Source organism: Miscanthus floridulus, chromosome 9 (assembly GCF_019320115.1).
Source record: "Miscanthus floridulus cultivar M001 chromosome 9, ASM1932011v1, whole genome shotgun sequence".
NCBI lineage: Eukaryota > Viridiplantae > Streptophyta > Magnoliopsida > Poales > Poaceae > Miscanthus > Miscanthus floridulus.
Window position 1 is genome coordinate 21,275,557 of NC_089588.1, and position 20,974 is coordinate 21,296,530.

Consider the following 20,974-nt stretch of genomic DNA (forward strand, 5'->3'; position numbering starts at 1 on the left):
GTTGCCATCCAAGGTACAGGTCTCTGGTTTGTCAATTCATAGAGAGAGGAAATCTAGCTTCTATTTTAAGCAATGAAGAGCTGGCAACCCAGTTCCATTGGAAGAGAAGGACAAACCTCATAAGAGACGTGGCTCAAGCTATTTCCTACCTTCATCATGATTGTCAACCACCCATAATTCATCGAGACATCACAAGCAGAAACATCTTACTAGATGCTGATTACAAAGCTTTTGTCTCTGACCTCGGCATTGCAAGAATGTTAAAAGCTGATTCATCAAATTGGAGTGTATTAGCAGGAACTTATGGCTATATAGCACCTGGTATGTCTATTACTCACGATACAATATTATCCACCAAAATGTTTCACAATACAATACAACATATATATTCTAATTATTTATTTCCATTTTCATTGTAGAATTTTCCTACACATCTTTAGTCACAGAGAAATGTGATGTATATAGCTTTGGCGTGGTGGTGCTTGAGGTGTTGATGGGCAAACATCCACGGGACCTACAAAATCATGTTGCTTCACTTGAAAACCAATTTGTACTAGAAGAAATTTTGGATAAACGTCTTCCCACACCTGAAGCTGCTGAAGAAAAAAATGTGAATAGCTGTCTCTCCATGGCATTTCGCTGCCTTCTTCCTTCACCACAGGAGAGGCCAACTATGATGGAAGTTTTCCGAGGACTTTCCATTTAATTTGAAGCAATGTGCATGCATTGTAATGGTATACATGTTTCATGGTATATAGAAACAAGAAAAGTATATGTTAACAGCTATGCCATCTGGTTAGAAATGTCGAGATTTTGGTGGACTGCATGTACACAAGTTGACATACTTTAACCTTTACCTATATCATGGGTTCTTGCTCATCAAAACAAAATTGTGATGAGTAAACCATAATCAGAATTGATGTTTCCTTTTTATTATCCTTGCAATTTGTTACAATGAATTTTAGCAATTGTACATTGTATCTTGTGGTTACTGTATTGTACACATGAGTTGTAATGTCCATCATTGACAATTGGTAATTACATATCATTCTATGAGACATACCAAGTGTGTAATGAAGTGTTTCACAATGGGCAATAAATTCACACAGTACTAGGTTTAGTCAAAAGTAAGTGACATTTTTGGGTTGTGTGAAATCAGTGGTAGGCTCTCACTACTACAATAAGCATTTGTAGGGGCGGCTGGCGATGGTTTGTAGAGACGGCTCGGCCAGCTGCCCCTATCATACCCATATCATTCTATGAGACATACCAAGTGTGTAATGAAGTGTTTCACAATGGGCAATAAATTCACACAGTACTAGGTTTAGTCAAAAGTAAGTGACATTTTTGGGTTGTGTGAAATCAGTGGTAGGCTCTCACTACTACAATAAGCATTTGTAGGGGCGGCTGGCGATGGTTTGTAGAGACGGCTCGGCCAGCCGCCCCTACCATACCGTCTCTACAAATCATGCATTTGTAGACCATCCCTACAAATCGATTTGTAGGGCGGCCATAGTACCAGCCGCCCTATCATACCTGTTTGTAGGGGCGGTTCAGTCTAGAACCGCCTCTACAGTACATTTTTCCGTAAAAAAAATTCAAATTTACAATTCAAATTCGACCGGAACATATATATATATATATATATATATATATATATATATATATATATATATATATATATATATATATATATATATATATATAATTCAAATCTGACCACAAGCATAAGAGCATTATATAAACTACCATTACAAGTCCAATTCAAAAGAATATATACAATCCATCATTAAATAGACATAATTCACAAGTCTAATTTGTTCCACAAGTCCAAACCGTCCCACAAGGTAAGACCAATGTCAAATTCCATACACAGTGTTATCAATGGCCTAGAGCTAGCCTTTCAGTCTCACGAAGGTGTTGGTACTGAGGATTTCTACCTAAGTCAGAATCTCGGTCATGGTAGGTGCCTTTGACGTGTACAATCTGGTCCAATATAAAGTTGCAAAGGTCGCCAACGAGATCTAAGAGCTGGTCATCCTTGTATGGGTCTCTTTTCATTTCTTTCTCTTCTTTCCACTACAAGAGAACAAGTTTCGGTTTAGTATTTCATATCATGTGCGAAGTTTTTATACTACGGGTGAAGAGGTTCAAACTTACCCTTAAGGGGTGTCTCCTGTAGGCACCTGTGTTACTCATCATAAAAAACATACATAGTATCCACAATGTACACTCCTAGGCTTCTGCTTGGGGCATTGTGTGTTTTGCATATGAATATGTTAAGTAATGATTTTGACAGCCATGTAATGGAGTACTAAAGTAAGTTACACTTACCGTACATAGTGTTTTTATAGCCAGCCTTTCCTTCCTTACTGAATTATGCCTTCCGGGATGTTTATTGACATAGAACCTGAATGCCCTTTTCGAATTATATTTAGCAAATGCAACTTGTTAGTATCCAAAAGTGAACGTTACAAGTATGCATACAAACATATAAGCTAATCCAATCCAAGATATACACATCTACATCTCTCCGTTCCAAATCCATCGTCATCTAATCCAATCCAAGTGAACTTTTCCAATTCCTGTTCTCTTTTCATTCTGGATCATACATCACTGTTAGCGTGCGCGCTCATAGGATTTAATCGACGGCGACTCTAAACCTCCACACCACTACAGTGCGCAACCCGGGCCAGCATGGCAGTGACCGTCGATGTCGGTTTCATCACAGATATCATCCTCACCCATCCCATGCCCAACATTTTTTTCTTCAAGAAACGACATTATGCACTATTGGTGTCACCTTGGCCTCGATCCCACACTGAGAACGACATTTGTGCGGTGTAGCTAGGTCCTATGGGGGACCACCCTCAGTGGACGACCTACAAGGCCAACCGCCAACCAAAACAGGTGCACGCCGAGGAGAGGAGTGCGCACAGATCCCAGGCGCAGGGTGTCGTAGTCTTCTGCATGCATTTAAGCGTTTCATTCAAGTCGGTCAGAGGTGTCACTAAGTCCAAGTCGGTAAGTCACACAGCCTGTTCGCTTGTTGGTTTTAGCCAGCCCAAACCAGCCAATCAACAGTGTTTTCCTTTCACAACAAACCAGCACCGGCCAACCCAAACCAGCCCAGAAACCAACCAGCAAACATGCCGACAGTAGTTATCCAATGCCAGGAAGACCAAGGAACGAGCTCAACTGCCCATGATCACGATGGTCCATGTCCGTGTCTCGTAATTAATATCTCAAGGATAGCTTATGTCAGACATGAGACATGAGACAACAGTGACGGGCAACCACCATATCTTCAATTACAATTTGTAACGGTGCAAATGCTAATTAAACGTAGCTCTAGTTAGGTTTCTTGTGTTAGAAACTGTCCTAGCTATTTTCTTAGATTTATTCTGTGGTGACAACGTCTGTGTTCGCATTGTACAGCAATTAGCTATTTTCTATTCTTCCAGTGATAAGTAATGTGCTCTTGAGAGTTTTGCAAAAGGAAAAGGTGCCAATAGACATCACAAATGGTACACCACACGGTACCGCTGACAGATGAAAACCATAGCACACATGAATACATGATATACATATCTACATCTCTCCGTCCCAAATCCATCGTCATCTAATCCAATCCAAGTGAACTTTTCCAAGTCCTGTTCTCTTTTCATTCTGGATCATACATCACTGTTAGCGTGCGTGCTCATAGGATTTAATCGACGGCGACTCTAAACCTCCACACCACTACAGTGCGCAACCCGGGCCAGCATGGCAGTGACCGTCGATGTCGGTTTCATCACAGATATCATCCTCACCCATCCCATGCCCAGCATTTTTTTCTTCAAGAAACGACATTATGCACTATTGGTGTCACCTTGGCCTCGATCCCACACTGAGAACGACATTTGTGCGGTGTAGCTAGGTCCTATGGGGGACCTCCCTCAGTAGACGCCATGGAAAGTTGGGTCTCGTCGAGGAGAGGAGTGCGCACAGATCCCAGCGCAGGGTCTCGTAGTCTTCTGCATGCATTTAAGCGTTTCATTCAAGTCGGTCAGAGGTGTCACCAAGTCCAAGTCGCAAGGTCCAGTTTAGTTCCAAAAAATTTTGCAAAATTTTTCAAGATTCCCTATCACATCGAATCGTTGGACGCATGCATGAAACATTAAATATAAATAAAAAATAAAACTAATTACACAGTTTAGACGAAATTCACGAGACGAATCTTTTAAGCTTAATTAGACTATGATGGAACACTAATTACTAGATAACAACAAAAAGTGCTACAGTGTATTTTGTAAAAAAATTCGCCATCTAACCAGGCCCCAAGTCACAGTAGTTTAGGTGCACGCCGAGGAGAGGAGTGCGCACAGATCCCAGGCGCAAGGCGCAAGGCGCAAGGTCTCGTAGTCTTCTGCACGACCCAGCCAAGCCTGCTCCACATGCACATTCAAGTCGGTCAGAGGTGTCACCAAGTCCAAGTCTGCATGTCACAGTAGTTAACCAATGCCAGGAAGACCAAGGAACGAGCTCAACTGCCCATGATCACGTTGGTCCATGTCCGTGTCTCGTAATTAGGCCATGTTTAGATTCCACCCAAAATCCAAAAAAATTCAAGATTCCTCGTCACATCAAATCTTGTGGCACATGCATGGAGCATTAAATGTAGGTAAAAAGAATAACTAATTGCACAGTTTGTCTGTAATTGACGAGACGAATCTTTTAAGCCTAAATAGTCCATAATTAGACAATTTTTGTTAAATACAAACAAAAGTGCTACAGTAGCCAAAAACCAAAAAAATTCGCATCTAAACGAGGCCTTAATATCTCAAGGATAGCTTATGTCCGACATGAGACATGAGACACGAGACAACAACGACTGGCATTTCCAGTAGGAATTGCGACCCCTAAGCCCTAATTTTTTACTATTTAATCTTTTTTTAATAAAATTTATATTTGACCCCCTCAGAGACTTAAACTTATCTTTGGACCCTGGGGGTCGGCGCCATGAGTCCTGGCGTCGATGTAACACGTCTCGGCGCCGAGGTACCTGGCCGTGCATAGAAGAAAATCCTACGTGGCCGGTACCTCGGCGCCATAATACATGACGTCGGCGCCACAGATCTTGGCGCCGACCTCGCACACGCTGATGACCGGCAGACTGGCGGCCGCGTTGCCTCGGTTCCCGTGCTCGTCACAAAACTGGCTGGCCGAGCAGCGCTGGTGCAGAGGCGTGGGCGACGGAGTGGGTAGCGATGGGACAAGGCAGTGATGGCCAGAGCAGTCTCAAGTCTGCAGGCCGTAAACGATCGTAGATTATTTACTGCTGGCTGGTTTAGTGTGAGAGAAAAATACTGTTCCAACTTATAATCCACACGATCGTATACAGCAAGCGAACATACTGCTGAACCTGGCGTGAAGCTAGCCACTGAACCCGTCTTTCTCTCTCCAGTCTGCACTGTGGAGAGCCTGTTCGTTTGGCTGTGGCGATCATAAATTTCCAACCGGAACAGTATTTTCAACCGGAACAGTATTTCCAACCGGATCTCCAGCAAGCGATCATAAATTTCCAACCGGAACAGTATTTTTCTCTCACACAAATCAACCGACAGTACTTCTTCACGAACCAGCAACGATACGAATCAGCCAACCGAACAGGCTGACTAGTGACGCATCAGCGCCATGTCTAGCACGTACTAGGCGCACGCCTCCTCTGCACTGCACGCCGGCCATCAATGCGTTGCCAACGTTTTTGCACTGGATTTTTTCTTTCATGCTGTTGATCGACTGTGTATCTGCAGATCGGGGAGCTGGCAGGGCTGGCCGTGGGCGCAACCATCCTGCTTAGCGTGCTCATTGCCGGGTAACTACTCTACGTATCACTCTTCATGACGTACTATATACATGGCCTCAAATATATATTTTCTCCAAATATTACTCCTAAGTAGCAGTAATTACTAATTAGTAGGGCATTTGCATGAACATCAGCCGGGTTGTCACAGGAATAACTTTAAGCTTTTTAACTTTTCACACTGCGTGCACGGCAGGGGCAGCTACTAGCTTTGATGAGTGCGGTTGGTGCAACACCAGTGCAATGCCATTAATGTGAACGTAATACCACTCCTGTCCGCACGGCAGGGGCAGGCATCCATCAGGTTGCCCCCAGTATTCTATTGGGTGACTGTACCCTCTTCTCTCTCTTTTTCCCAACTCTTCTCTCGCAACGCAACGCGACTCTCTCTCTCTACTATCAGTAGCAGCTACTGAGCCACAACAGCCCACAGCGGCCGCGCGCTGCCGTGTTGGTGTGGTGCCTGTCTCTCGCGGTGCGGAAAGGAGATAGAGATACTAGTAGAGAAGGAGAAGCGAGGAGAGAGATTGGCAGGCGGGCAATAAATGGCAGTTTAGGTGCGCGCAGGCTGATGGCGGGTCAGGCTCATCCTTTGCTTGCGCCTTGACGCGTCCCACCGACACTACAGGATTCTGCGCTCTACATTCCACAAAGACTTTGCCGAGTGCCGTACTCGGCAAAGAGCACTCGACAAAGAATTAGTCGGCAAAGAATTCTTTGCCGAGTGGCACCTGTCGGGCACTCGGCAAAGCCTTTGTCGAGTGCCATGTCAGCACTCGGCAAAGTTAACGTCCACCGTCATCTGCCGGTTTCTTTGCCGAGTGCTGACGTGGCAGGCACTCGGAAAAGAGTTTTAATTTTTTTTTAAAAAATAATATTTGCCGAGTGCTGGTCTGACAGACACTCGGCAAAGTAATTTTTTTTGAAACAATCTTTGCCGAGTGCTGACACTCGGCAAACTTATGGTCACTTTGCTGAGTGCCTGTCAGTACTCGGCAAAGCTGTTGTGCTGGGAAAAACTTCCCCAGCTTTGCCGAGTGTTTGCACTCAGCAAATCTGGGTAAAATTTTTTTTTCCAGTTTTTTCATTCCATCCATGCAATATCACATATATTCAACACACATATATATCACATTCCATTCATACAATTCAACACAAATCCATCCACAAGTTCATCCGTAACAAATCCATCCATCCATCACAAGTACATCCATACAAATCCATCACTAGTCCAACATAACCCTCACAGAAGCCAATCCATCACTAGTCCAACATAACCATCACAAGTCCAAAAGCGAAATGAGAGGTACCTACTGCGTCCCTTGGTCCCCATGGCCCCCAGAGTGTGAAGAGCTCCCAGATGGCCACGAAGGCCACCCTTGCTGCGGAGGGACACCCTGGAACGTCCACCCGGGCGGCGGAAGATGGCCGCCTGTCCACCTGGAGTACCCGTGCTGCGTAGACGGAGGAACGACACCTGGCCACGTGTACTGTAGAGTCGGGCCAACCGTGCCAACCGACCACCCGTGCTGTGGAGAAGGGCCACCTGGAGGAGTCGGGTTTGAACCCGCCGACTGTGCCTGCACAAAGGAGAAGCGATCTCATTAGTACCTGCAGGATGGCCGCACAAGCTAAAGCAATAAACAACCATATATACTCACCGGAGTCCCTGTAGGACTAGGAGCAAGGGGTGGAGCGAACAGCGAGGGAGGCAACGGAGGCAAGACCAAACCCGGGATCTGAAGGCCCTGAAAGTAGGTCGCCACGTCCTGCAGCTGACGCGCCGAGTGCTGCTGGACAGCCTCCAGCTGCCGCAGATGGGCCTCCGCCTGGGCCATCTGCTAGGCCTGCAACTCTGCTAGCTGGGCCTGCAATATTACACCCACGCGGTTTAAACAATGCAAAGGCCAGGTACATGTGTAAAACCAGTGAACGACGAATAAAACTGTACTTACCTAAAATGCCGCCATCATCTGCGTGGAGCTCGGCTGCTGAGGTGCTATGGGGATGTCGGAGGAGCTCATGCTGGTTTGTCGAATCTGGCTTAGTCTGGGAACAAAGGACGACTCGATTGCGCTGTTGGCCATCCAGTACCGGCCGTTCTGCTTCCCTCCTCCCAACCTCATCACGAGGTCCGTATCTAGGGGCTGGGTGGCCAGATCGAAGTCCTCCCCATGGCACGTGCGAGCCGCCGAGGTGTACTCGGCAAGCTTGGGGTAGACGCTCGCATTGGTGTACGCGTCGGCCCCGTCCTCCAGGTTGTAGACGTTGTCCGCCGCTGTCGCTGGGCCCTTGTGAGCCAGGGCGTACCCCATGAACTTGTTGATTTCCTGGCCACCATGCGACTGGGACTGCGAGGAAAACACAAAGATGATTACAAGTAATGATAATTGAGCGCTAGAATAAATAAATAAATAGATCAACAGAAGCGTACCCATCTTTCCATGTAGACTGGGAGGGGCCGGTTCCCTTGGTGGTGTGACGGCCCTTGCATCTCCAGGCGGCACCTCCGACGGCTTCTGCGCTGAGTGTACGTGTCCTCCGAGACCCACTTGTTCACGATGTCCACCCAGCAGTCTTTGTACTTGGAGCACCAAGCAGGACACATCTGCATGACATCAAGTATTTGACATGTCAGAAGATGAATTGAAGCCTACTTATTTTTCATGGAAGGAATCAGAATGAATGTTTCCTACTTACCTGGAGGTACTGCTCCCTGGTGAGGTCGGTCTCCCTCTGGAGCATCATCTGCCTGGCTTCCCTCTTCCTCACCACCCGGCCAAGCACGTCGGCGTTGTAGGTGATGATGCACTGGATACGCCCCTCATGGTATAGGTCCTTAAGTCGCTCTCTGCAGACCTTGTCCTGCACTCGCGCCGCCTCGGCCTGTTTCCCATCCTCGCACGTGAAGTAGTCCTGCATACAGACATCATGTATCATTTCATTATTTCAAGAACGTCCAACGAATGCGTAGTATTGAGCAATGCGGTGCGATGAAGACTCACCCAGAACTCCCTCTTGATCCTCGTCGCAAGGGTGCCGTGGTCGGGGTCCACGATGCTGGCGAAGTGCTCCCACGACCAGGGCGGCCCTATCACCCCGGCGTGGGTGACCCTGCCAGGGTAGTGCTTCCGAAGCAGGAGGCTCTGGATGCCAATGACATGGCGTGCATTGCCCCCTCCGCTCACCATCGTTCAGTTACTGCACCAGTCATTAAGAAGAATTGTTAGTCTGAAGTACGATTTTCAACATGTCATGTGAACAAGTAGTGAAAACAGCAATGGTTACTTACTTGTCACCGCAGGGTCGAATCACCGGGCGGCGGGAAGGCACGAGCGGCGCTGAAAGGAGGGACGAGGGCCCACGCGAGTAGACCTTGCTCGAACCTGAGGAAGGCGTCTCCCCTGGTGTTGCCTCGCCCCCGTGGTCCGAGTCCGATGAGGAAGAGGAACTGCCGGTCGTCATCGTCGTCACCCCCTGTTGGGGCGTCGGGTCGGGAGGCAACTCCAGCCTCCTCGTCGCCGAGCGACGTCCGCGGGGCCTCCTCTCCCTGCTCGTCGACGGCTCCACCGATGGTGGCTCCTCGTCGGCGGTGGGTGAGCGATCCCTCTGGTAGACCGAGGTGATCCCCTGTCGTTGCTGCCGCCTTCCGCCCGGCATTTTTTCGAGTGCCTGCAATGACAAAGATTAAACCCTTGTTCACAAATAAACGAGAAGTACTTGTAAAGAGATGCAAAATGAATGAAACATAATTGCAAGGTAATAATAATAACAATATATTATTACATGAATTAGAAATTATCTCCACGAACGGCAGTGACTGGTGTGTCGTCATCATCATCACTATCACTATCACTATTGTCGTCATTACTATCAATATTGTCGAGCTCGTATAAGTCCTCATCATATCCACGAACGGCATCATCTCCATCGTCCTCATCATCTACATCGTCCTCACCATCTACACCGTCCTCAACAACTCCATCGCGCTCCATCCTCCATCGCTCAAGCATTCTTAAGTCCTTGGCATTCTGCACCTCATCACCCTCGTCCTCATCGATGTCATTGTCTACTTCCATGCCCATCAGCGAAGTTATGTCTATCTCCAAACTCCCTTCTAGCCCCTCAGGTTGATAGAACTCTCCGCTATCTGTTTTTGGGTCAAAGTTGTAATCATCATCGTTTGGGACAGGCGCTTTACCGCGCGGCGATACCAAGTGCACAAGGTACCAACCCGTAAGCTTCTCGTCTTTTTGGCACGCCCATGGGAGATAATAAACTTGCCTGGCCTGTTGAGCCACAATATAGACATCGTCTCCTTTATAGACGGAATCCTGTCGAATTTCGACTTGCCCAATCTCAGGGGCTCTTCTCGTGACTTCAGGATCAAACCAATGGCATTTGAAAACCACTGGATTAAGAGCTTTGGGACCCTCAAAGTTGAGCTCGTATATTTCTTTGACTATGCCGTAATAGTTGCTCTCATCGGTGCCGGGCATACAAACTCCGGTGCACGTGGTGCTTCGGTTGGGCCGACTCTCCTCGTAGCTTCTCGTGCGAAAGCGATAGCCATTCGCATCATAAACGGTGAATGACTTGCATGTTGGGCTTCGGTTTGTCGAACGAAGAATACTTGCCACCCTTGTTTAGCTAGGTGAACATCACAGCTGCCTTGCATGTTGGGCAAGGGAACTTCCCGTGAACACACCACGCGCTGAATATGCCATATGCTAGGAAGTCATGCATTGAATACTGGTACCACACATGCATTGTGAAGTTCTTCTTTGTAGCTCGGTCGTACGTCAGTACCCCCTTTTCCCAAGCATCTTGCAATTCATCCCACACTGGCTGCATGAACACACCCATATTGTTGCTTGGTTGTCCAGGTATTATCAGCGACAAGAACACGTTCCTGGGTTCAAAAATGACGCCGGGGGGAAGATTGAGGGGGATCACGAAAATGGGCCAACAAGTGTATGGGGCCGCCATCATTCCAAATGGGTTGAACCCATCTGTTGCCAGCGCTACACGTACATTCTGAGCCTCCATAGCTTTGCCAGGATGCATGTCATCGAAGTGCTTCCATGCGTCACCATCCGATGGGTGTATCATCTTGTCACGACTGTATCTTTTGCCATTCTTGTGCCATGTCATTTGTTTCATGGACTCCTCTATCATGTACAGTCGTTGGATCCTCGGTAGGAAAGGAAGGTACCGTAGGACCTTCTCGGGGATCTTAGACTGTTTCTTCTTGCCATCACTACCGTCTACCTCCACAAACCTAGAGGCTTTGCACTTTGGACAGTGCGTTGCTTTCTCGTGGTCTCCCCTAAATAGGACGCACCCGTTTGGACAAGCATGGATCAGCTCATACGGCATCTTAAGTGCACGAAGGAGTCTCTGTGACTCGTACGTGTTCTTCGGCAGGATGTGACCCTCCGGAAGCAGTTTGCCCAAAACTGTCAACATGGCATCGAAGCTATCTCGACTCAGGCTCAATTACGACTTCAACGCTATTAGGCGTGAAATGGCATCCAGTTGCGAAACCATTGTCTTCTCATGAAGGGGCTTTTGTGCCGAATCCAGCATGGCTAAGAACTCCTTTGCGGTTTCCTCTGGATCCTCCTCCTCCTCCAATCCTTCAACGAACCGTGCATCGTGAAAGTCTGCCATCATGTCTGCCATCCCGGCATCTCCATCATACTCCTCGAGGCGTGGTCTCACCACCTCCTCTCTAATACGATCGCCTTCACCATGGTAGATCCAGCGGGTATAGTTTGCAACGAATCCGTGCTTGTAAAGATCTCTCACCACCTGACTCTTTCATTTTCTTTTCGTGTTCTTACATTTGCTGCAGGGACACGGCATCCGACTTGACCCTTTAGCAGCCCTGCCAAATGCATGCTCCAGGAAATGACCGGTCCCCCTAACCCATTCATGGCTCTTACTTGCGTAGCCCATGTACATCCACTCACGGTTATCCATCCTCTGTCATACACATATGTAAGCGAGTAATAAAACCAGCAATTGCATCTACACGACGTTCCTACCATCTAATAGGTGAAGGATAGGTCCTAATCCCACCCGAGGATGCGTAGATAAGGTTAGCTTCCATGCTCCGCTCCTATCCGAGATGGAATTTCGGCAGCACCTCCTCGCTGTTCTCCCGATACACGTCCTGCAAAGGAGAGTGTGTATCCGGAGAACAACGGGGAGGTGCTGCCGAAACTCCGACTCGGACGGGAGCAGAACATGGAAGCTAACCCATCTACGCATCCACAGGCTGTCCAAAAAATGTGGACAATCCGAAAGAGATACGGTGGGAACCATATCTCTTTCAGACGGGAGACGCCTAACTGGGTGACGAGATCTACGACCAAGGTACGGGTACAGGGGTTATACCTAGGGTGGTGGTGCTGTGGTGAGGCGACGCTGTGCAGGCAGACCGGCACGGCGCGGGGCTACTCCAGATCCGCTCTTCTCTGCAAAACAAGAAAATACTGTCATTTCCAAAAAAAAAAATCGGCAGAACCTCCCCTGCACGGTGAGGTTCCCAAAACATGCAAAAAATCATCGGCATGATGGCCGGCAACCACACAAACATCCACAAGTACACATTTAACACCACAAGCATACATCACAACCATATACTTTAATTATGAAGCCATAAAACCTCCACCTCCAACTCTACATCCACCTCCATCACCACTACCACCACAACCCCACCACCACTTCCACCTCCACAAACACCTCCATTTACTCCACCACAACCACACCACCACCTCCACCACCATCACCACCACAACACAACACAACACACGGCTACACTACTACGAGAAAGGAAAAAGGAGAAAAGAGAGTGTACCTAGGACAGCGTGGACGGACTGGTGGGCCGCCGAGCGAGGTGGGGTCGACGATGTGCGAGGATGGCTGGACGTCGGGGATGGGTTGGTTGGCGGCGCTTCATCCTCCTCCTCCTCTCCTTCTCCTTCTCCTTCTTCCCCCTCTTCCTTCCTCCTTCCTCTCCTTCCTCCTCTTCTCCGACCGGCCGGGGCAAGGGGCCGGGAGCGGCGGCGCGGCGGGGCCAGACCGGGGTGGCAACGCGATGGCGCGGTGGTGCCGGGACGGGGCCGAGGCGGTGCGCCGGGGCAGGGTCGGGCAGCGGGCGGGGCACGGACGGGGCCGGGGCTGGGTGGCGCGGCGCCGGGGCAGGGCCGAGCGACGTGGCGGGGCACGGACGAGGCCGGGGTAGGGCCGGGCGGCGCGGCAGGGCATGGTCGGGGCCGGGGCTGGGCGGCGCAGCAGGGCACGGCCGAGGCCAGGGTCGGGCGGCGCGGCGCCGGGGCAGGGCCGGCCGACGCGGCGGGGCACGGCCGGGGCGCGGTGTGGCGGCGGCGCGGCGGGGCCGGACCGGGGCGGCGCCGGGACTGGGCCGAGGGGGCGCGCCGAGGCAGGGCCGGGGCAAGGCGGCGCGGCGGCGGCGGGCGCGAGCATGCTCGCGTGTGTGTGTGGAGTGGTGTGTGCGCAGGCAGTTTTGTGGTGGACCGCGCGCTTTGCCGAGTGCTAGATCGGCTGGCACTCGGCAAAGACTCCATCTTTGCCGAGTGCCAGCACTCGGCAAAGACCTGCCACGTGGCCGTCTCGGGGCCACCAGGCTGGCTCGCGCTTTGTCGAGTACCTGTACTGTTTTGTGAACATCGTACGTGTAACGTGCTCGAAACTTTTTCAAATTTTGACCACAGCATACGCATACAATATCATGACATCTCGACAAGTTTCATGATTTTCGGAATTCGTTTGCATTTTTTAGAATTAAAAAACCGCCCGCACGGAAGATGGTGGCGTAGCTCCGTGCGCACGTTGATCGAAATTTTGGGTCAGTTCATGGATTTGGCCTAACTTTACACTCAAAAACAAGAATATCATTTTTTGAATCATTCAAATCGAATATTCGATGCACCCACCGTTCAAACCTACATTTTCCGGAAAAATTCAACAAATCGAAATAAAGTGAAAAATATAGCAAAATGTACTAAAAATGTGCCAAATTTGAACATGTTGATCATGGTACTGTAGGAATGCTTCATAAAAAAACTGGCGGCCAAAACAAAAAAAAATATTTTTTGCCGAGTGCTAGGTCTGGCACTCGGCAAAGAGGTCCTTTGCCAAGTGCCGACCACGTGGCACTCGGCAAAGGCGAGCCGCCCTGGTGGCCCCGAGACGGCCACATGGCAGGTCTTTGCCGAGTGCCTAACGGCAGGCACTCGGCAAATGTGACGGCCATGGATGCCGTTTGCCCCTGGCACTCTTTGCCGAGTGCCCATGTTTGCCGAGAGCCCGGCACTCGGCAAAGAACTAATTTGCCGAGTGCCTGAGTTCGTCGAGAGTCAGGCACTCGGCAAATCATCCTTTGCCGAGTGCTGGGTTTGGCGCTCGGCAAAGTGGCTCTTTGCCGAGTGCCCGAGTTTTGCCTCTCGGCAAACCTCTACGCACTCGGCAAAGATCCAGTTTCCTGTAGTGCGACATGGGCGGCGTGGGTCGGTCCATGCACGCCCACGCACCCCGCCCGCCGCCCTGGTCCGCCCCGCGGCGTCAAGACCGGAAAACAAGGGAGCTGCTTTTGCTGCCGTCTTTACGTGCGACGGACAGCTGCTTTCATTCACAATGCAGGCTGGACAGAGAGAGAGAGAGACGGGTTCAGTGGCTAGCTTCACGCCAGGTTCAGGACTTGGAGACTGCTCTGGCCATCGCTGCGCTGCCCACTCCATCGCCCACGCCTCTGCACCAGCACTGCTCGGCCAGCCAGTTTTGTGATGAGCACGGAAACCGAGGCAACGTGGCTGCCAGTCTGCCGTCCGAGGTCGGCATCAAGATCTGTTCATGTCCATGGTGTTTCTTATGTTCCTAGGCTAACCATGCAGCTAATCTCTACTAGCCAGCTCATAGATAATGGTTGTCGATTTATTCTTGACTCTGACTATTGTAGTGTTCAGGATCTTAGCATGGGTCTTCTAGTTAGTACTGACCCCCTGTTGGTGTGGTTCTCAGTGTCTTTGGAGGCTAGATTGCTTCATCTTTTCCCGCTACCTGTGCTAGCCCTGTGGTCTCTATTTTGTCATCCTCATATTTTGCCCCGTGGCATCATAGGTTGAGACATTTATGTGGTTCGCATCTATCTACATTAGTTTGTTGTGGTTTATTAGGGACCGTCTCTAGTGATGGATCCTTGGACCAGTGTCAGGGATGTAAGGTAGGCAAACAATCCTACCTACCATATCATTCTAGTGAGTCGGTGTCGAAGCATCCCTTTAATAATCTTGTTCTTTCTGATGTACGGGTTTGGCGTCCTATGCTTTGAAACGGATCATCAATACTATATCATTGTCATGTTACTATATCAATAATCTTAATCTTATTCTTGTGATGTTACTTTGACGAGCCTCATTATTTCTACCCTCATACCTCCTACGATGATTGACCTCTATGTGTCATTGAGCCTCTATCTTTCTTGAATTTACCTAATCTTCCCATTACCACTAGGTCCTCTACTCCCCCATTACCTTCTCCTATGTACATCCAACCACCACATGGGTACTCTACTCCTCAAATAATGGTTTGTCGCTTTCGGCACTACCTTTATGGCCTCAAGTAGGATCCTCGTGCTCGGTTCTAGGGCTTTGATTCTTGTCACTGGAGTCAGTTTTTCTCCTAATGCTCATGATCCTGCCCTCTTTGTCCGTAGTTCCTCTTGGGGCCAAACCCTTCATATTTTCTATGTTGATGATATGATTATTACTAGTGACCATTATGAGTACGCTTCCTGCTTTGTGAAGGCATGCCTTAGTGAGCAGTTCCTCATGTCCGATCTGGGTCCTCTTCATAAGTTTCATGGTACTGAGGTATCTTCTACGTCTATAGATATGGCTCTTGCGACAGCAGATGTTACTTAGCTATGGTGGTTACTTGAGGATTATGGTGTTTCAACTTCTATGACAACTCCTCTTTTACCTGACAGTACTGATGTTGTTAGTATTGTTCATGATCTAGTCAAGCATGAGCCCATGAAGCATATTTGTATTGATGCCTCATACACTCGGGCACAAGTGCAAGATGATGTTATCACTCTTTGTTGTGTGCCTTTCGAGCTAGTTGGTTGAGTTCTTCAAAAAGGCACAACTGAGAGCTCATCACCATTTTTTCCTCCAAACTCAGTTTTCATGATCCACTTTAGTTTTAGGGGGTCCCTATAGGCATACACACTACTACATAAATGAGTTTTCCCAACGACATTATCACCGCCGGTTCTATTAAAACATAGGTTTGTAACACGAACCAACAGTGAAAATCGAAGTCATTTTAATCGCTGGGTTGGTAAACAAACCACGCGTGAAGAAATGCTTCAGACTTGAAATTTTAATTCATTTGAGCTTTGTCTCCCTCTACCTCCTGACTCATCCCCTCTCTCTCCTCATCTCATTTAGTCGTTCTTAGCATACCACAACACACACGACTCCTCCCCACCACTTCTCCACCTCGCCTCCTTCCTCCACCACCCTCCAGTGACGACGCACGAGCTCCCTGCCCCCATTGGCGACGGGGTGTGAGCTCCCCCGCCACCTTCGGTCTACGCGCGAGCTCTGTGCCCACCTCCCATCCACATGTGAGCTCACCCACCTGTTCCAGTCAACACGGGCCCCTCCAGCGTTGTTGCATGAGCTCCCCGCCCCCTTCGATCGACGGCACACGAGACGCTAGCCCCCCTCCAGCAACAGCATGCGAGCTCCCCCACCCTATCACGTGACGATGGAGCTCAAGCTAGACCAGATACAGTCCTAGGAGCGGCTTGGTAGGCCTAGGAGCTCCAGCAACAGCATGTCACCCTCTTTTTCTTCTCTCTTTGATGCTTGCTCACTCTCCATTCTAGATCTACTGGCAGGGAAAGCGGGTGCAAGCTCGGTGGTGGCGCTTGTGGCGAAGAACCTCCTGGCTAACGTCATTCGGATCTACGAGGAATCGGAAGCAGGTGTCCTCGGTAGTGGCATCGGTCGTGGCGGGCTCGGGAGCTACAGTCCTAGGAGCGGCTTGGTAGGCCTCTAGATAGCAGCAAAGGTTTTTCTTATTTTTTATTTAGTTATCATCGTCGGTGATGATCTTTATTTTTACTGTCAACTATCACCATCAAATAGCAAACCCGGCGGTGGTAGGAATCTCTCTTTTTTCTGTGCGTGCGAAAACCCACGGAAAAATTCGAATACCGTCAGAAAATAACCCACAGAAATAGAGTGACAGAAAAATCGACTTTTTCTGTGGGTTCACCGTCAGAAATAATTTTTCTGTGGGTCTCACACGCACAGAAAAATTGTGTTCACCCAGATTAAAACTAATTTTTCTGTGTGTTAGTCCACACAGAAAAAAAAATAAACGCACAAAAAAACACATGTTTTTTTTTCATTTCGCCCAGATTAAAAATAATATTTCTGTGTAGACAGCTTCACAGAAAAAAAAGTTAAACGCACAAAAAAATTTATTTTAAAATAGTAGCAACAGCATATTAAAATATATATTTTCCATATAGTAATTTATGTGCATGACAACAAGGTTTCATTCAAATAATACACAAATACAGTATTCGAAGGGATCATGATGGGTGACCACACAACCGATCAAGTATCAAGAGTTCCAAAACAAGTATCACGCCTGATGTGGCTGGGCGACAAGCAAACTTCAAATGACCGACATCAAAGTTCTAAACCATCACGAGAGGACGACTAGGACACCATGATGAGCTTCACTACTGTGGCGGCGGTAGCTGCTCCTGCTGCTGCTGCGAGGAGTGCGGCGACGGAAAGGTGGCAGTGGTAGGCATGGTCGGCGACACTCCTGCAGCGACAAAGAAGCAAGTGTTAGGACTAAGTTCTCTAGGTTAGGACTAGGTAACTCATAAAATCCAGGAAGACGAAGAAAAACCTAAGTCAATACCGATCGAAGCTGAGCCTAATGTAGTGTATCCCTGAGAGTATGATGCTGGATAGGGTTGTAAGATAGCATCTTCCTGTTTGGTAAAACGTTCCTGCTGGCTAAGGTTGTCAAGATAATCAAGGGTCTCCAGACCTTCTATCCTCACTTCACTGGAATCAAGGTGGAAAGTATCAACATATGCATAATATGGTAAAATTTCTAGTAACGTCAGGAAAACAGAATGCTTATTTGTTCTTCTGAATAGTAACAGATCATTGATTATGAAAGTATGTTAGGCATAGCTCAAAATGTAATTTGGTGATAACTAAGCCTCAAGTTAGGGCCATACATTTCTTCGTCATAATAACAACATATCAGATTTCTTATTTGACCAATGGAGCTAATTTTGTGGAATTAGACATTTTGTAAGCAAGGTATACTGACCAATTAGGTAACCCAAGGAGATTTGATATCAAATTCAGGTTGCTTCATTCTAAATTTGCATGAACATTGTCAATTTACAGCACAAATTTCACTTCTGGTGGGAAATGTGACAACCAAGAAAAAAATCAAAGATTCTAATAGTTCTATTTTCCCCCATTAGTTTTGCACTGAAACTAATGCCACTGAACAGAAAATTATACTCCTAGAAACGCTTAAAATACAAACCATCTAATTATCCCATAGTAGTAATGAACAGGTCCAAATGCCTACCCCAGCATCTAATAACCAACCTTCTTAAGCCACAACGAAGATCTAATTTCAGCCTGATAGAGTACCAAAATTATAATATTAGCTTCAGGAACCAACCATGTGGGACACCAAATACGAGTACAACCTAATTGTGATGCACAAGAACATATCAATCCAATGAATTAACCATCACTCAATGAACTGAAACTAAATGGAACATTAATACTGAAAAAACAAAAATACTGAAACACTGACAATCAAAAACAAAAAAATGAAACTGAACAAAACAACAACTTCTAAAACTGCTATGGACTACCTTCCCCTTGATACCGCAAAGGACATGACACATTCATTTAGACTGGCCTGCTACAAGAATAAGCGGAGGAGACACCAGTCTACTATACCAAGCCTGGAGGAAAACAATTGATGCTTGCTTACCTGTACTTGACCTCATTGACACACGGAGGTCTATTCCATATGGCATTCAGCAAGTGAGGGAACTTATTGGCATCTCATGTGCCTTCAAGCAAGTGTTGTATAATACTTAAGTTGGAGAGCAAAATATTCAGAAAGGCAGCTCATGGGAAAATAGCACAACAATGAACTCAAGTTGGGAACAAAATGCTAGTGCTGCGAATGATTCTGGTGACTGGGGAGGCTGGGGTAGTGGAGTTGGAGCTGCTGCAAAGCCAGCAGATCAAGATAATTCATGGGAAGTGCATGCTAAGGTGCCGGACAATTCCACTGATTAGGGAGGCTGGAGAGGAGGAGCGGCTGCAAAGCCAGCAGATCAAGATAATTCATGGGAAGTGCATGCTAAGGTGCATGACAATTCCACTGATTGGGGAGTTCATCATTTCCTAAGTTACAGAAATTATTTCACACAGAACTACTGAACAGCAGTGACATGCTTAAGCAAGTTGCATCATAATAAGAGCACTTAGTTGCAGCCCAAATTAGCATATCTAATTTTTCTCAAAGACACAGTAGCCGGGGCTCAGAAACTAAAGATCTTATATGATATAGTGTAGGACAAGGTTAATTGACACTAGCTCAGATACAGGTGTCAACTTAGCTAATATATTGAATTAAAAAAAGTCATGTTCTTCTACAAATAGCAATGCAAAAATCACATAGCTCTATTGAACTGAGCTAATAGAAAAGAAATGGGAGAGCAGCGCGGCACGAAACTGCAACATAGAAGGTGGTAATTAGATTACTATAAGTATGAAAGCTGCAGTCACTAATAGGAGGTTCATTTGGAGGAACTTGCTTCCAGAATTCTGCGAGCAACAAAGCAACAACGCTTATTCCAGATTAGAAAGTTTGGACATTTGCTATGCCTATCTTATGCAATTAATTTCAGCATTTCCCTTTCACTCCACGTACTACTGTAATTAATAAAGCAATTTTAAAGAACAATTACCTCAATTACAAACGTAGATGATAGGACATCGACACAGTTCTAAATGTGACATTTTGACTTGTGATTTGTACGAACATATGTAGTTTCAAATAAAAAAAATATATGTTGTATATTTTTTAAAGAAAAGTAGGACTGAAGAGAGCCCTGGACTCTTCAGAAGTCTTAAATGTTGCTACCTGCTGTTACCGAACTCACAACCTCATGGAGCAGCATTACTGAAGATATGGGCAGAAACAAAAAAACAACCATGACTATGTTACATTACTGACAATTTGCTAGACTTAATTTGTTCAATTCTTCAAGGCTATACGATCCAAGAGTTAATTCCTCTGCCCAGCATCTACAGAGCACAGCACAACAAATCGAAACAGAAGTGAGGCGAGGAGGGAGAGGGGGGCACTCACCGTGAGAGCGAGGATGCATGGCTTGGCGAGTCTGCCGAGCTTATCGAAGATGCTGAGCGGCCCATGGCGATACGGATGGAGAAGGCCACCTCGTCACCACGAGCGCCTAACGCTGTGCTCGATCTCTCCGCCTGTATGGGAAGCCGATCTGAGGAGATGGGGCAAAGAGCGGGGGACACCTTGATGTCGCCCAGATCCACGGAGGCTCCCCAAGCAGGCCATGGCACCCTCGATGGGAGCACCACTCACTCCCCCCGCAGCCCGCACCGCCAGATCCGCGACGGGCAGGGAGGTAGGGTTTGGAAGAGGCAAGTGGTACTCATGCGCGGAAATCCAGGGGTAGGGAAGGGGAAGTGGAGGAGGAGGAGGAGGAGGGGCCTCGCCGGGGAAGAAGGTAGGGGAGGGGGGAGAGGGAGGGGGCGGCACCGGCCGCCGGATCTCGCCGGTGGGGAGCAGGAGGGGAGGGGCCGCGCCGGGGAAGAAGGTAGGGGAGGGGGGGGGGGGAGAGGGAGGGGGCGGCACCGGCCGCGCCGAGGGAGAAGGGTCGGGAGGGGAGGGGCGGGATCCGGCGGAGGATGGGCGGGTGCGGGAGGAGGGGAGGGGAGGGTGCGGCGGGGAAGAAGGGGAGGGAGGGGAGCGTGCGTGCGT

General features: G+C 48.2%; 1 protein-coding gene and 2 pseudogenes across 1 annotated transcript; all 3 read right to left on the reverse strand.

Moving 5' to 3' along the window:
* Nucleotides 1-7,889: 7,889 nt before the first annotated feature.
* On the reverse strand, nucleotides 7,890-9,036 carry LOC136479414 (uncharacterized; annotated as a pseudogene).
* Nucleotides 9,037-10,495: 1,459 nt separating this feature from the next.
* Nucleotides 10,496-11,830, reverse strand: LOC136479415 (uncharacterized; annotated as a pseudogene).
* Nucleotides 11,831-12,808: 978 nt separating this feature from the next.
* Nucleotides 12,809-13,339, reverse strand: LOC136479416 (alpha carbonic anhydrase 8-like). The gene has a single exon (XM_066477289.1). The coding sequence runs from the start codon at nucleotides 13,337-13,339 to the stop codon at nucleotides 12,809-12,811; it is 531 nt and encodes a 176-aa protein (XP_066333386.1).
* Nucleotides 13,340-20,974: the final 7,635 nt, after the last annotated feature.

What these genes read in the sequence shown, in the direction of transcription:
- LOC136479416 (XM_066477289.1), bottom strand. Translation starts at nt 13,339, where the DNA reads ATGCTCGCGCCCGCCGCCGCCGCGCCGCCTTGCCCCGGCCCTGCCTCG.